Source organism: Taudactylus pleione, unplaced genomic scaffold, assembly GCF_031769625.1.
Source record: "Taudactylus pleione unplaced genomic scaffold, aTauple2 ptg000699l, whole genome shotgun sequence".
In the NCBI taxonomy this organism is placed as follows: domain Eukaryota; kingdom Metazoa; phylum Chordata; class Amphibia; order Anura; family Myobatrachidae; genus Taudactylus; species Taudactylus pleione.
This window is the reverse complement of record NW_028285101.1, coordinates 2,868,687-2,882,276: the sequence shown is the minus strand read 5'-3', so window position 1 is coordinate 2,882,276 and position 13,590 is coordinate 2,868,687. Positions and strand designations below refer to the sequence as shown.

Here is a 13,590-nt window from a genome sequence, read left to right as displayed (position 1 = left end):
CCTATAAATGGTGTCAAACCCTAAGTGAACTCAACATCTTATCACAATAGTCAGGAAAAGTAGCAAAGTACATTTTGTGGTATAGTTCCAGGCCTGTACACATTGTGTTACTGGCAATAGATTTCCTATTGTGACTGTATTTACCTTGTACCAGGGCTGCACAAAACCCACTCACAGACCAAATACAGGCATCCTGGGGATTTGAGCCATAACCCCTTCATGCTGCTAGATTAGGGGTGGGCAATAAGCGGCCCTCCAGTTGTTGTTGAACTACAAATCCCATCATGCCTTGCAACAGTTTTAGCATGGCCAAATAGCAAAACTGTGGCAGGGCATGCTGGGATGTGTAGTTCTACATAAGCTGTGAGGCTGCTTATTGCCTATGCTAGATAGAAGGGGGGAGCCCAATGATGGAACATTTTCTTACAATACAATACATATAGCGCTTCACATTAGGCAGAAGAGCAGAGGAAAATGTCACCCTCTGCTTCTATAGTAGTTACACCCTTTGGCTAAGACACTATAATGCCATCAATAATATACCCACTGTCTCTATATAAGCAACCCCCAATACACCAATTACATTTATATAAGTATTTTATGTGTAAGTGGAATGTATAAATACACAATACACAGCATATACACTCACTCCATGTAGTAACTATTAGGGGTGAGCAGGTTCGGATTTCTGAAATCCGAACCCCCCCGATCCGAGGCCGATCCGAGTCAGGCTCGACTTTTCCCGCCTGACTCGGATCTGAAATCGAGGCAAAACGTCATCATCCCGCCTTCCGGGTCTCGCGGGTTTTGGATCCTATATAAGGTACCCGTGTCGGTGCCATTTTTTCACTCGGCTGTGGACAGTGAAGAGGGAGGGTAGGAGTTAGGGCTGGCTGGGCTGTGTAGTGTAGTGTAGTGTAGTGTAGTGCAGTGTAGTGTTGTGCTGTGCTGCTGTTGTTGTCCATAGGGGCTGTGTCCACTACTTCAAAGTCCATAGGGGCTGGCTGGGCTGTGTTGTGCAGTCAGTTGTCCATAGGGGCTGTGTCCACTCCAAAGTCCTGTGCAGTGTCCCAGTCCTGAAGGGGTGCTGTAGTGTTGTCCAGGGGGTGCTCTGTTCGTCAGGGGTGCTCCCCCCAAGTGCTAAAAAAAAAATATTTTTTCTGTGTTTGTGAATTGTGTGCACTGTGGCTGCATGTGCATCAACAAAGGAGCAGCGCCAAGCGTGCGCCTGTGTCCCATTAGTAAAGGGCCGGCTGGCTTGTCCGTTAAAGGGTGCTGTAACCCCCAAAGTACACTCCAACCAAAAAAAAATATATTTTCTGTGTTTGTGAATTGTGTGCGCAGTAGCCGCACGTGCATCAACAAAGTAGTGGCAAGCATGCGCCTGTGTCATAAGTAAAGGGCCGGCTGGCTTGACCGTTAAAGGGTGCTGTAACCCCCAAAGTACACTCCAAACCAAATAAAAAAATATTTTCTGTGTTTGTGAATTGTGTGTGCAGTAGCCGCACGTGCATCAACAAAGTAGTGCCAAGCGTGCGCCTGTGTCCCATAAATAAAGGGCCGGCTGGATTGACCGCTAAAGGGTGCTGTAACCCCAAAAGGGCACTCCAAACAAAATAAAACATTTTTTTCTGTGTTTGTGAATTGTGTGCACTGTGGCTGCACGTGCATCAACAAAGAAGCAGCGCCAAGCGTGCGCCTGTGTCCCAAAAGTAAAAGGCCGGCTGGCTTGTCCGTTAAAGGGTGCTGTAACCCCCAAAGGGCACTCCAAACAAAATAAAAAAAAAAAATTCTGTGTTTGTGAATTGTGTGCACTGTGGCTGCACGTGCATCAACAAAGGAGCAGCTCCAAACGTGTGCCTGTGTCCCATAAGTAAAGGGCCGGCTGGCTCATTTCTTAAAGGGTGGTGTAACCCACAAAGTGCACTAGTCTCCAACAAAAATAAAAAATTATTTTCTGTGTTTGTGTGCGCCTTAGCCGCACGTATATATCAATATAACATAAATGGAGGACCAAACTTTCTCCGATAAAAATAAAATAGGGAAAGATCAAGAATCACTTCCTCCTAGTGCTGAAGCTGCTGCCACTAGTCATGACATAGACGATAACATGCCATCAACGTCGTCTGCCAAGGCCGATGCCCAATGTCATAGTAGAGGGCACATACAATCCCAAATGACAAAGTTCAGGAAAATGACCTTGAAAAAAACATTTAAATCATCTGAAGAGAAACGTAAACTTGCCAATATGCCATTTACGACACGGAGTGGCAAGGAACGGCTAAGGTCTTTCCCTATGTTCATGACTAGTGGTTCAGCTTCACATGACGATGGAAGCCCTCCTCCCGCTAAAAAAATCAAACGAGTTAAGCTGGCAAAAGCACAGCGAAGAACTGTGCGTTCTAAGAAGATATCACAAATCCCCAAGGAGAGTCCAAGTGTGGTGGCGGTTGCGATGCCTGACCTTCCCAGCACTGGACGGGAAGAGGTGGCTCTTTCCACCATTTGCACGCCCCCTGCAAGTGCTGAAAGGAGCACCCACAGTCCACTTGCTGATATGCAAATTGAAGATGTCACTGTTGAAGTACAACAGGATGAGGATACTGGTGTAGCTGGGGCTGAGGAGGAAGTTGGCGAGGAGGATTCTGATGGTGATGTGGTTTGTTTAAATCAGGCTCCGGGGGAGACAGTTGTTGTCCGTGGGATGAAAAAGCCCATCACGGTCATGCCTGGGCAGAAGACCAAACATTCCACCTCTTTGGTCTGGCAATATTTCTATCCAAATCTGGACAACAACTGTCTTGCCATATGTACCATATGTAAAGGTGAAATAAGTAGGGGTAGGGACGTTAACCACCTAGGAACATCCTCCCTTATACGGCACCTGCAGCGCGTTCATAAAAAGTTCCTGTGAAGTTCAGAAACTTTGGCTAAGACCGTAAGCAGTCCAGGGACACCTAAATCCCTTTTTCCTGTTTTATCCAAGGAATCGGTGGATGAGGAGGATGAGGACGACATCTTGCCTCCGTAGAGCCAGTTTGTGCAGGGACACATTAATTGCCAGCTTGTTTTGTGGGGGCCCAAATGAACCAATCATTTCAGCCACAGTCCTGTGGCAGACCCTGGCGCTGAAATGATTGGTTTGTTAAAGTGTGCATGTCCTATTTATACAACATAAAGGTGGGTGGGAGGGCCCAAGGACAATTCCATCTTGCGCCTCTTTTTTTTCTTTGCAGTATGTACTGTTTGGGGCCTAGTTTTTCAAACTGCCATCCTGTCTGCCACTGCAGTATCACTCCTAGATGGGCCACGTGTTTGTGCCGCCCACTCGTGTCGCTTAGCATAGTCATCCAGCTACCTCGGTGCAACCTTTTGGACTAAAAACAATATTGTGAGGTGTGAGGTGTTCAGAATAGACTGGAAATTAGTGGAAATGAAGGTTATTGAGGTTAATAATAGCATAGGAGCAGAAAAACCCACAAATTCTGTGATTTTAGCTGTTTTTATGCTCTTTTTTTAAAAAATACAGATCCACAACACAAAACCCCAAACCCAGAACCCAAAACACGGAAGGGTGATTTTGGCAAAACCAATCCAGATCCAAAACACGAAGAAAGATCCAGATCCAAAACACGAAAAGTGGCCGGTGCACACCCCTAGTAACTATACACATGTGCCTCTAGTGTAGCATATCCCCCGCATACATACTGCTCACCCATACAACACTCGCAGTGCATCAGGCAGAGGCAGTGTGAGGGCTGGAGGAGACCCATATACCCCATCTATACATACCGGGTCCTCAGGGCGTGCCAGGCAGCCTCTATGTCCGCATACATGTTCTTCTCACTCGGCTTGCCACTGCTTACACCATAGCCAGAATAGTCATACGAGAAAATGTTGCATTTTATGCTGGAGCCCAGGGCAATGTAGCGGCTGCACATCTGGCCTAGGTCAGCGGCATTGACGTGAGAAAAGAGCAGCGTGTACCGGCTCCCAGGGGCACAGCGGACATACATGCAGCCCAGGCTGTTTCCCCGCTTGGTGGTGCAGCGGAACACATCGATCATATCCAGCTCCCGCTGAGAGTACTGCCAGTTAGCCTTCTCTGACAGGTGCAGGCTGCATAGGGGAGGTAGGCAAACTGTGGGGTCCACCTGCTCATCCTGTGCCAGGTCTTGGGATGGAGGGGCCTCAATCTCCCGCAGAGTGTACGTAGGCTTCGGGGGATGAAAGGCCAATCTGGCGGTTATGCTGCCGCAAAGGGCTGAGAATATCCTCCTCATCCTCTGGCAGAGCAGTGGTGGTGGGTCCCTGTCCTAATATACTAATCCTAATAATAATATAATACTAATCTAATACTACTATTCCTAATGATAATATAACCCTAATCCTAACTATAATACTAATCCTAAATATAAGTCAAAATAAAATACTTAACACTAATAACTACACTAAAACTATAGCAACTAATCCTAAATGTAAGTCAAAATAAAATACTTAACACTAATAACTACAATAAAACTAATACTAATAAATAATATAATACTATGAACCCTACTCCTAACTATAATACTAATCCTAAATATAAGTCAAAATAAAATACTTAACACTAATAACTACACTAATACTAAGATCACTAATAAAAAATCCACTCCACACACAGCAAAGCCACTACCTCTCTCTGAGAGATATCCAAGTAGACATGAGGTAATGTGTCAATGGAGGTGACATCACAGACACTACAATGGAGGTGACATCACAGACACTACAGGGCTGCTGCCTCAGCACCCTGCACACAGCTATCATTGTTATATTACCAGATTACATATGTATTGGGCACCTCTATAACTGTTGTACATAATGTTTATATGTAGAATAAATGTAGCAACCATGTAATAAATGACACCCCTATAATTATTGTCATACATGTAAAGACTATGGCTTCCCTGCGCCCCTCATTTCCCCATCGGCGCTTGGAACCCTAATTGCAGGTAATCGCTGGTGGCACACACCTGCACCCACTTCCAAATATTATACACTGTTGCATACCTCCCAACATGACCCTCTCCAGGAGGGAGACAATGCTCTGGTCCTGGACTTCCCTGGTAAGAGGAGGGTCTGCAGCACAGTTCAAAATTCAAATAGGGGAGCCTCACCAACTGTGATTTCACACGCTGCCCAACATCACTGGCTGGGACTCACTGGCAGTTGCTGTGACTCCCCTATTTGAATTTTGGACTGTGCTGCAGCCCCACCTCTGGAGCCTCCACCAATCATAAATTACCAGGGAAGTCCAGGACCAGAGCATTGTGTCCCTCCTGGAGAGGGTCATCTTGGGAGGTATGCTGTTGCTAATAGTGGCACATGGCATACTAATTAAATGTTCCATGTAATTGTTAGCGCAGTACTGAGTCAGTGTCATTTGTATTACACCAATTCAACTTTACTCCTTAGCAAATTTAGGCCCCCATTTACTAACAAGTTTTATCACCAAAACGAGTGATACATTTCACTGTGTATGATAAATGGGGCTCCAGCCAATCAGCTCCCAACTGTCAAATTTATCACTCGTTTTGGTGATAAAACTCGTTAGTAAATGGGGGCCTTAGAATGATCTATATGGCTTATTAACTATAGCAGTAGCACCCACTTATAGCAATCACCCTTAATTATAGCTATATAGTGTAATAGGCGCGTTAGTCAGACAATGCATACACAGGTTATCAGATCCACTTTGCTGTACTTTATGCCAGAACGTCATAAAGACAGCAGCATGTTCACATCCAGTAGTTTCTAAAGAAAACGCTGCGATCCAGTCACTGACTATACACAGTGGCGACACAAGGGGGGTGCGGAGGGTGGGCCTGCCGAGGGGTGACACCAAGAGTACCAACTTCCCCTCAGTGACAGGAGCCGAGTGCTGCACTCAGGGACGGATTAAATGATACTCTTATTCACACAGGCAGCTCATAGAAGTTGGTGCTATTTTCTCTTATATTAACATGACACAGGAAAAAGTCAGTGTTATGGGGACCATACATCTGCACTGTATCGCCCCAATTTCCCGTTCTGTCCAACGGTGGGGTCGGGGAATTAGGGAAAATTTATCATGTTAGAAATCCTCGATTCACTGATCCCGACTGAAAAATGATTGGGGTCAGGGATTTTTCACATGCTGTTTTTCCCCAATCCAACGATGGATTGCGGATAGAAAGAACGGGGAATTAGGGCTTTAGATGCGTCGTCTGCATTACTCTATAGCAGTGGTTCTGATCCTCAGTCTTCAAGTTTACCCAACAGGTCATGTTTTAAGGATTTCTATGTGTGGAAGAAGGCTGAATAATTAATGACCCAGCAAAATTGATTATCTCACCTGTGCAAGATTAAAGAAATCCATAAAACATGACCTGTTGGTGGCACTTGATGGCTGGTGTGAGAAACCCTGGCTTACAGTAAGAGCCTTCAGTTGTGTATCAGTGAAATCACATGTACCTGTGATGCTGGATATTACTGGGGAAGGATGGAGGGATCTTCAGATATTGGGCAGCTCCTCAGAGATAAAATGCTGGAGTCTCTCTAGGTATTGTTCGTATTCCTCTAAGTCATTGTGCCCTCCTCCTACCACCCAGAGTGGCCGCACAGCCTGTGGGCAGCGTTCGCAGAGTGCCAGTCCATGGGAGAAGCCCACAATCTCGTCATCAGTGCCGTGTATGATGAGCACAGGACAGGTCACCTTGGCGATTTTGTCAATGCTGCAAAGGACATGGTACAAAGGAATTATACAACAGAAACAACATGTAATAGGGCCACTAAATATATAGACTGGAAAATTGCCAAAATACATCATATAACATTCAAAGCTGCTCATGTAGAAGATCACATACTATGGCAGAACTTATGTGGGACAATTAATATACTGTTGGTAAAGAGGAAAGTGCTATCTATTGGCCTAATAAGCCAAAGTCATGCACGATACCTTATTTTGTTTTCAGTATACAATATAAAAGTAGTGCAATATGTATAAATATCCATGGTATATTGGGAATAAAACCCAGTCCCTGAGGTTACTTGTCTGGGATCCAGTGTATAAATTGTGTAAAGTTGCCTCAATCCTCTCGTTGCTGCTATGCCAGCTCCCGCTGTCTGACAACGTGCTGCCTGACTGATAATACAATGGGGCAGCATCAGTGAGGCAAGTGCACAGATATCGATGGCTTCTCCTTGTTCCTGCCAACATGTCTCTTCCTCAGACAGCCATACCTCTCAACTTTTAAGTCTATCTATTTGGGGCGCCGTAGGAGCGTGCATCCAAAAAGGGACGGAGCTTTGTGTATTTTGGAATCACATCTTAGTTGAGTGACATGTTTTTGTTTAGTGCAGTATTGTGTGGAATAAGATGCCAATGCTGGGCATATAATGTGTGGCATCATACATATAAGTGCATTATTGTGAGGCACTTTGGGCGAAGGACAACCACCTTTGCCCAAAATGCCACACCGTAATGCACTTATATGTATAATGCCACATATTATATGACCAGCGTTGGCATCTTATTCCACACAATACTGCACTAAACAACAACATGTCACACAAAATAAGATGTGATTCTAAAATACCTTTTGCATCACCAGTTTATCTGACCTACTTGCTATTTATTTTTAAATATATGAATGTGTTACCTATGAGACTGCAAATGTGTTTTTTTACTTAAATCATGTGATTTTTTTATTTGATTTTTTTTTTTTTTTTTTTAGAGATGAGCGGGTTCGGCACCCGAACTTCGGAGATCCGGGGCAATCAGAGGCGCCCCTCGGATCTCTCCTTCTGCCATGGATCCCTAATCGAGGTAAAACCTCACGATCCTCTGTCCGATCTCGAGGTTTTGCCTCGAGCGCCCATCTTTAAAAATCCCTTTGCCTTCAATGGGCAAAGCACTGATTGGTTGACAGAGCCATCTGTCACGGCTCTCAGCCAATCTGCATAAGCCCGTTGAATGCAGGGAAAAAAGAAGATGGTGCTGGTTCTTGCAGCCATCACCCTCCGCTGCCAACACACCAGCTGTCGGCACCCCCACCGCCGGCAGCCTCGTTGCTGACACCACTGGATCCCCCATGCTGCCGACACTGCCGGCACCTTGCATTGAGAACACCCCTGCACTGCTGACACAGTCAGCAAACCTGCTCTGAGGACACCGCTGGCACCCCCGATCTGCTGACACCACCTGTACCCTGCACTGAGGACACTGCCAGCACTCCTACACTGCCATTCCATGTACTGAGGACACCGACAGCAACCCCGCACTGCCGACACAGCCAGCAAACCTGCACTGAAGACACCACCGGCACCCCCGCTCTGCTGACACCGCCGGTACAGTGCACTGAGGACAATGCCAGCACCGCAGCACTGCCATTCCATGTACTAAGGACACCGTCAGCAACCCTGCTCTGCCGACACTGTTGTCACAGTAAGTGCATTATTGGTGTATCCAACCCACACTGTATAGCACACTGTATGTTGGAAATTGGAAGCTGAACTGCCACATGATAGTGCCGCCCACTCTGTCGCTTAGCTTAGTCAGCTAGCTAGCTGGATGAAACCTTTAGGCCTTAACTAGATGAAAAAAAGAATATTGTGAGGTGGTCAAATGTGATTGGAAATGACTGGAAATAAATGTTATTGAGGTTAATAATACTGTAGGAACAAACACAGGCCCATTTTATGTGATTTTAGTGGTTTTTATGATATTTTAAGAGAAAATCCAGATCCAAAACCGAAAAACAAAACACCAAGGAAAAAAATCCAAAACCAGATTCAGAATCAAGACCCAAAACCAAAACACGAGGGTCAGCGCACATCTCTAATTTTTTTACATTTGCAGTCTCATAGGTAACACATTCATATATTTAAAATAAATATCAAGTAGGTCAGATAAACTGGTGATGCAAAAGGTATTTTAGAATCACATCTTATTTTGTGTGACATGTTGTTGTTTAGTGCAGTATTGTGTGGAATAAGATGCCAACGTTGAGCAAATAATGTGTGGCATTATACATATAAGTGCATTACGGTGTGGCATTTTGGACAAAGGTGGTTGTCGTTCGCCCAAAATGCTTCACAATAATGCACTTATACGTATAATGCCACTCATTATATGACCAGTGTTGGCATCTTATTCCACACAATACTGCATTAAACAACATGGCACACCAAAAAAGATGTAATTCTAAAATAAAAGTTTATCTGACCTACTTGCTATTTATTTTAAATATATGAATGTGTTATCTATAAGACTGCAAATGTGTTTTTTTTACTTAAATAATGAGATTTTATACATTGGTAGTCTCATAGGTAATGCATTTAGCGTTCCCGCTAGGCTGTTTTAGCAGGGTGCGGCACCCTGCCCTCCTTCTGGAGGGTAAAAAGCACCCTGTCCTCCAGAAGGAGGGCAAAAAGCACCCTGCCCTCACAGGCTGCGGGTGCAGTCTTCACCCGCGGGACGCAGTGTCCTGCGGGTGGAGAAATGTGCGGTGACCCGGTCACCGCCGGAGAATAGATGCCGGGCACATGCGCTCGGCATCTGTTCTCCCTGTCTGCAGCGCTTGGGGGCTGCTCGGCATGTCCGTAAGTGCCGGGCATGCCCCCAAGTATGATGAAAAAGGGGACGCGTCTTATAGACTCGCCCCCTTTTATGGCCATGCCCCCTTTTCGCCCGCGCACACAAAGTTGCCCTCTCTAGCTCCGGCACCCTGCCTGCCGCCGGAGCTAGAGTGAACACTATGCATTCATATATTTAAAAATAAATAGCAAGTAGGTCAGATAAACTGGTGATGCAAAAGGTATTTTAGAATCGCATCTTTTTTGTGTGCCGTGTTGTTGTTTAGTGCAGCATTGTGTGGAATGAGATGCCAACGCTGGACATATAATGTGTGGCATTATACATATAAGTGCATTACGATGTGGCATTTTGGCCCTCATTCAGAGGCGCTCGCAAGAAGCGACGGCTCATTCTGAATGAGGACGGCAGCTTCTATTTTTAAGTACGACCCACAGCTTTAGCGACCGACCAGGTTGATGGTCGCGATGGTCAAGACCATCGCGACCATCGGGGCTTGCGACAAGACCCTAAGGTAGCCCTAAGGCAGCCGCAAGCCCCAGGGAGCTTCCTGCTCTGATCGAGCAGGAAGCTCCCCACTGACATCACTGCTGATGTCAGTGCATTCGCCCACAAAACGGCAGGCGTTGTGAAACCACACCCCGGCCCCGCCTACAAAATGGGCCGAGCTGTCGATCAACATCGACAGCTGGCCCTTTTGTAGTGAGCTCCGGAGCAAGAGAATTTCTCTCTCGCTCCGGGGCTTGCGCACGCGCAGTGCGACCGCTGCACATGCGCAGGGCCTAAACATCGACCCGGTTGGGAGCGCTCAGCACTTGCGACCGGGTCTGAATGAGGTCCTTTGTCCTTTGCTCAAAATGCCTTACAATAATGCACTTATACGTAAAATGCCACCAGGGCCAGACAGGGACTAAAAATAGGCCCTGGCATTTAAAGCATACTGGCCCACCTTGGCGTCAGCATTTGGCCCCAGGTGTAGAATCCTCAACTTACTATTCCTGACTCCTACTTCTTCTTAGTCTTTGCTCTTACACATATACACTACCGTTCGAAAGTTTGGGGTCATTTAGAAATTTCCTTATTTTTGAAAGAAAAGCACTGTTTTTTCAATGAAGATAACATTAAATTAATCAGAAATACACTCTATACATTGTTAATGTGGTAAATGACTATACTAGCTGCAAACTTCTGGTTTTTAAAGGAATATCTACATAGTTGTATAGAGGCCCATTTCCAGCAACCATCACTCCTGTGTTCTAATGGTGTATTGTGTTTGCTAAGCGCGTTAGAAGACTAATGGATGATTAGAAAACCCTTGTGCAATTATGTTAGCACAGCTGAAAATGGGTTTGCTCGTTAGAGAAGCTATAAAACTGGCCTCCCTTTTTGCTAGTTGAGTATCTGGAGCACGACATTTGTGGGTTCGATTATCCTCTCCAAATGGCCAGAAAAAGAGAACTTTCATGTGAAACTTGACAGTCTATTCTTCTTCCTAGAATTGAAGGCTATTCCATGCGAGAAATTGCCAAGAAACGGAACATTTCCTACAACGTTGTGTGCTACACCCTTAAGGATTCTGGATTTCAAACTCTATACGCTCCTACCTATACCTTCTAAAACCTGCCTATAAACCTCTAAAATTGACGCTATTTGCATACGCAGTCATACAGTAAAATAAAGACTTTAGACCTTGAACCTGTGTTTCCAAAGCACAAAGTATTATTAAACCAAAGTACAGATAATACACGCTGTGATCTAAGTACAATTTAGTGCAAAGAAATTATACAGACCCACGATACAGTTATTACATATGCAAAAAAACAGTGATTAAACTTCAAACAATGAGAGAGGGAGAGAGGGAGAGATGTCTGCTGTGAGCACATTTCCAAGATGGCTGATGAGGGGGTGTGTTTGGGGGGGGTTGTTAGGGCCCGTCCTATTGTTCAAACCGCATGGTCTCCGAACACAAACTCCATTTTGAATGTAAGAAAACTCACATAATGTTGTAACTCTGTAAATCATATATCCATTAATGATCATACTTATAATAACTACAACAACCTATTTGTACTATACAACAACAAAACTGAGTAGAATTATAACTATAATAACAAAACTATTAATTGACAACTTCCATGAATCAAGCACGTTTCAATGGGGGGGGAGGGGAGTATCACATGTAATGCCATTGTCTAACCCACGTGCTGGTAGCCATCTTTAACAAAAACTGCAGTGTCTATCTTATACACGATTATTACTTGTACCATTTAAAGCTGTTATTAATTAAACTTCCATGATATAACACTGATACCAGCCTATGGTTACATTCATGATACTATACAAACTTATTCAGATAGTAATTATCATATAGTAGCCAAAATACCAGTACTCACAATACACAATTCTATCATAATACTGAAATAACACCAAACCCATGCCAGTCTTATTGCCATAATCACACTATTAATAATTCACCATTCCAATGAATCAAGTACATGGTACCAGGCCCATATCACAAAAGGAACAACACATGGAACCAAGTATGTATGTATATCTCAGTCAGACCCATATTGAATACTACTATTACAAATTCACTTCATTATTAAATGTTAACACAGCCTTTACCAGACTACAATACAAACGTGTTACACATATACAGGGGTATTCAATATGTGAGCGATAACATCGTTTTTGCGTTAATATCGGAGCTATGACGTCATTATCGCAGGTTTTAGTTTTACACTGTATTCAATATCAAAGACTTATCGCAGTTTTGAAAAGTCTTTGATATAAAACGGGGATAACTTTTCACCATTGAATGTCAAAAAAAAGTGCAGAATTGGGGTTTAGGGGCGCAGGCTTAAAGAAAATAGCCTGCACCCCTGGGACTGACATTTAAAAAAGAACTGTGTCAAAAAAAGTTTTAAAAAAAAATAGGGACACCCCAAAAAATTAGTTTAAAAATTGGGGTGAAAAAAAAAAAAGGGAAAAAAATTATTAACAATAGGGAAATAGGTTCAGGGCTATTCTGCAAGTATGCGGCAGGTGTTTTCTAGAATAGATTTATAGCGGCAGGTGCACAAATGCAGAATTTTTAAAAACTTACTTTAGGGACATCAAAATACGCTAGTACCGATTCTCATGTACCCCAAATTTGATGGGACCACTTAAAAAAACGAAAAAAAAAACCTAAGTGCTCTTCTGCAACACTTCTTCAATGTCGGGAAAAAAACACCTGCTGCGGCTATTTAAATCCCCGACTTTCAATTAAAGGCTAAAACGGGGGTACCCATGGTGTTCCCCCATGTTTTTACAACTTTAGGGGGGTCTTACAATTATTTTAAGCAAATCCAACTTCGGAGTTTCCCGTTTTCGTTAATTTTATATAGAATACGGGGATAAGCGGGAGCGCGCACCAGACTTTAACGTAGGTAAAAACTCCGATATGAAACGTTAACTTCGGCAGTGAAGTTAACGTTTCATATTGATTACCCCTCAAAGTCTACTACTGATTGAGACAAACTTGCTACAAATACACTAACTACCCAAGGGATATTCAAAGCATTACAGCTTGGTAACCTTGCTGTTAATCACCATATTAATCACTACACACAATCTATATAAGCTATATATAGATTAATACAAACTTGTTACAAATATCCAAATAGGCTAACTAATGTACAGTTTACTTAGCCATTATGAGTAGATATCTCCAGGCCTCCTGGGAAATGAAGCTGCATTTTGGCCTCCTTCTGGGGGGGGGGCTGCTCTGCCTGTGTCTCTGGTGTCTCCTTGCAAGAATGTGTGTTCCCAGTGTGTCCCTGTAAGGGTGTCCACAGTGTAAAAGCCATACTCCTCCCCTCACCTGTGAAAAGGGCTTTCCAAACCCCCACCTTGAAACTACTATCCCACCAGTGTGATACAAATGCTAAACAGGTCACTTCAAATGGCCACAGATCAGCCTGCAAAAGCTTGCT

The 13,590-nt window shown here is 44.1% G+C and overlaps 1 protein-coding gene and 1 pseudogene across 1 annotated transcript in view; both read right to left on the bottom strand.

Moving 5' to 3' along the window:
* Positions 1-3,782: 3,782 nt before the first annotated feature.
* Positions 3,783-4,283, bottom strand: LOC148477704 (alpha/beta hydrolase domain-containing protein 17C pseudogene; annotated as a pseudogene).
* A 2,249-nt stretch (positions 4,284-6,532) lies between these two features.
* Positions 6,533-13,590, bottom strand: part of LOC148477703 (alpha/beta hydrolase domain-containing protein 17C-like) — a 32,254-nt gene continuing 25,196 nt past the window's right edge. Inside the window, exon 3 of the mRNA XM_088456350.1 lies at positions 6,533-6,752. Coding sequence (XP_088312476.1) covers positions 6,533-6,752 — 220 coding nt within the window. The remainder of the gene's footprint in view (positions 6,753-13,590) is intronic.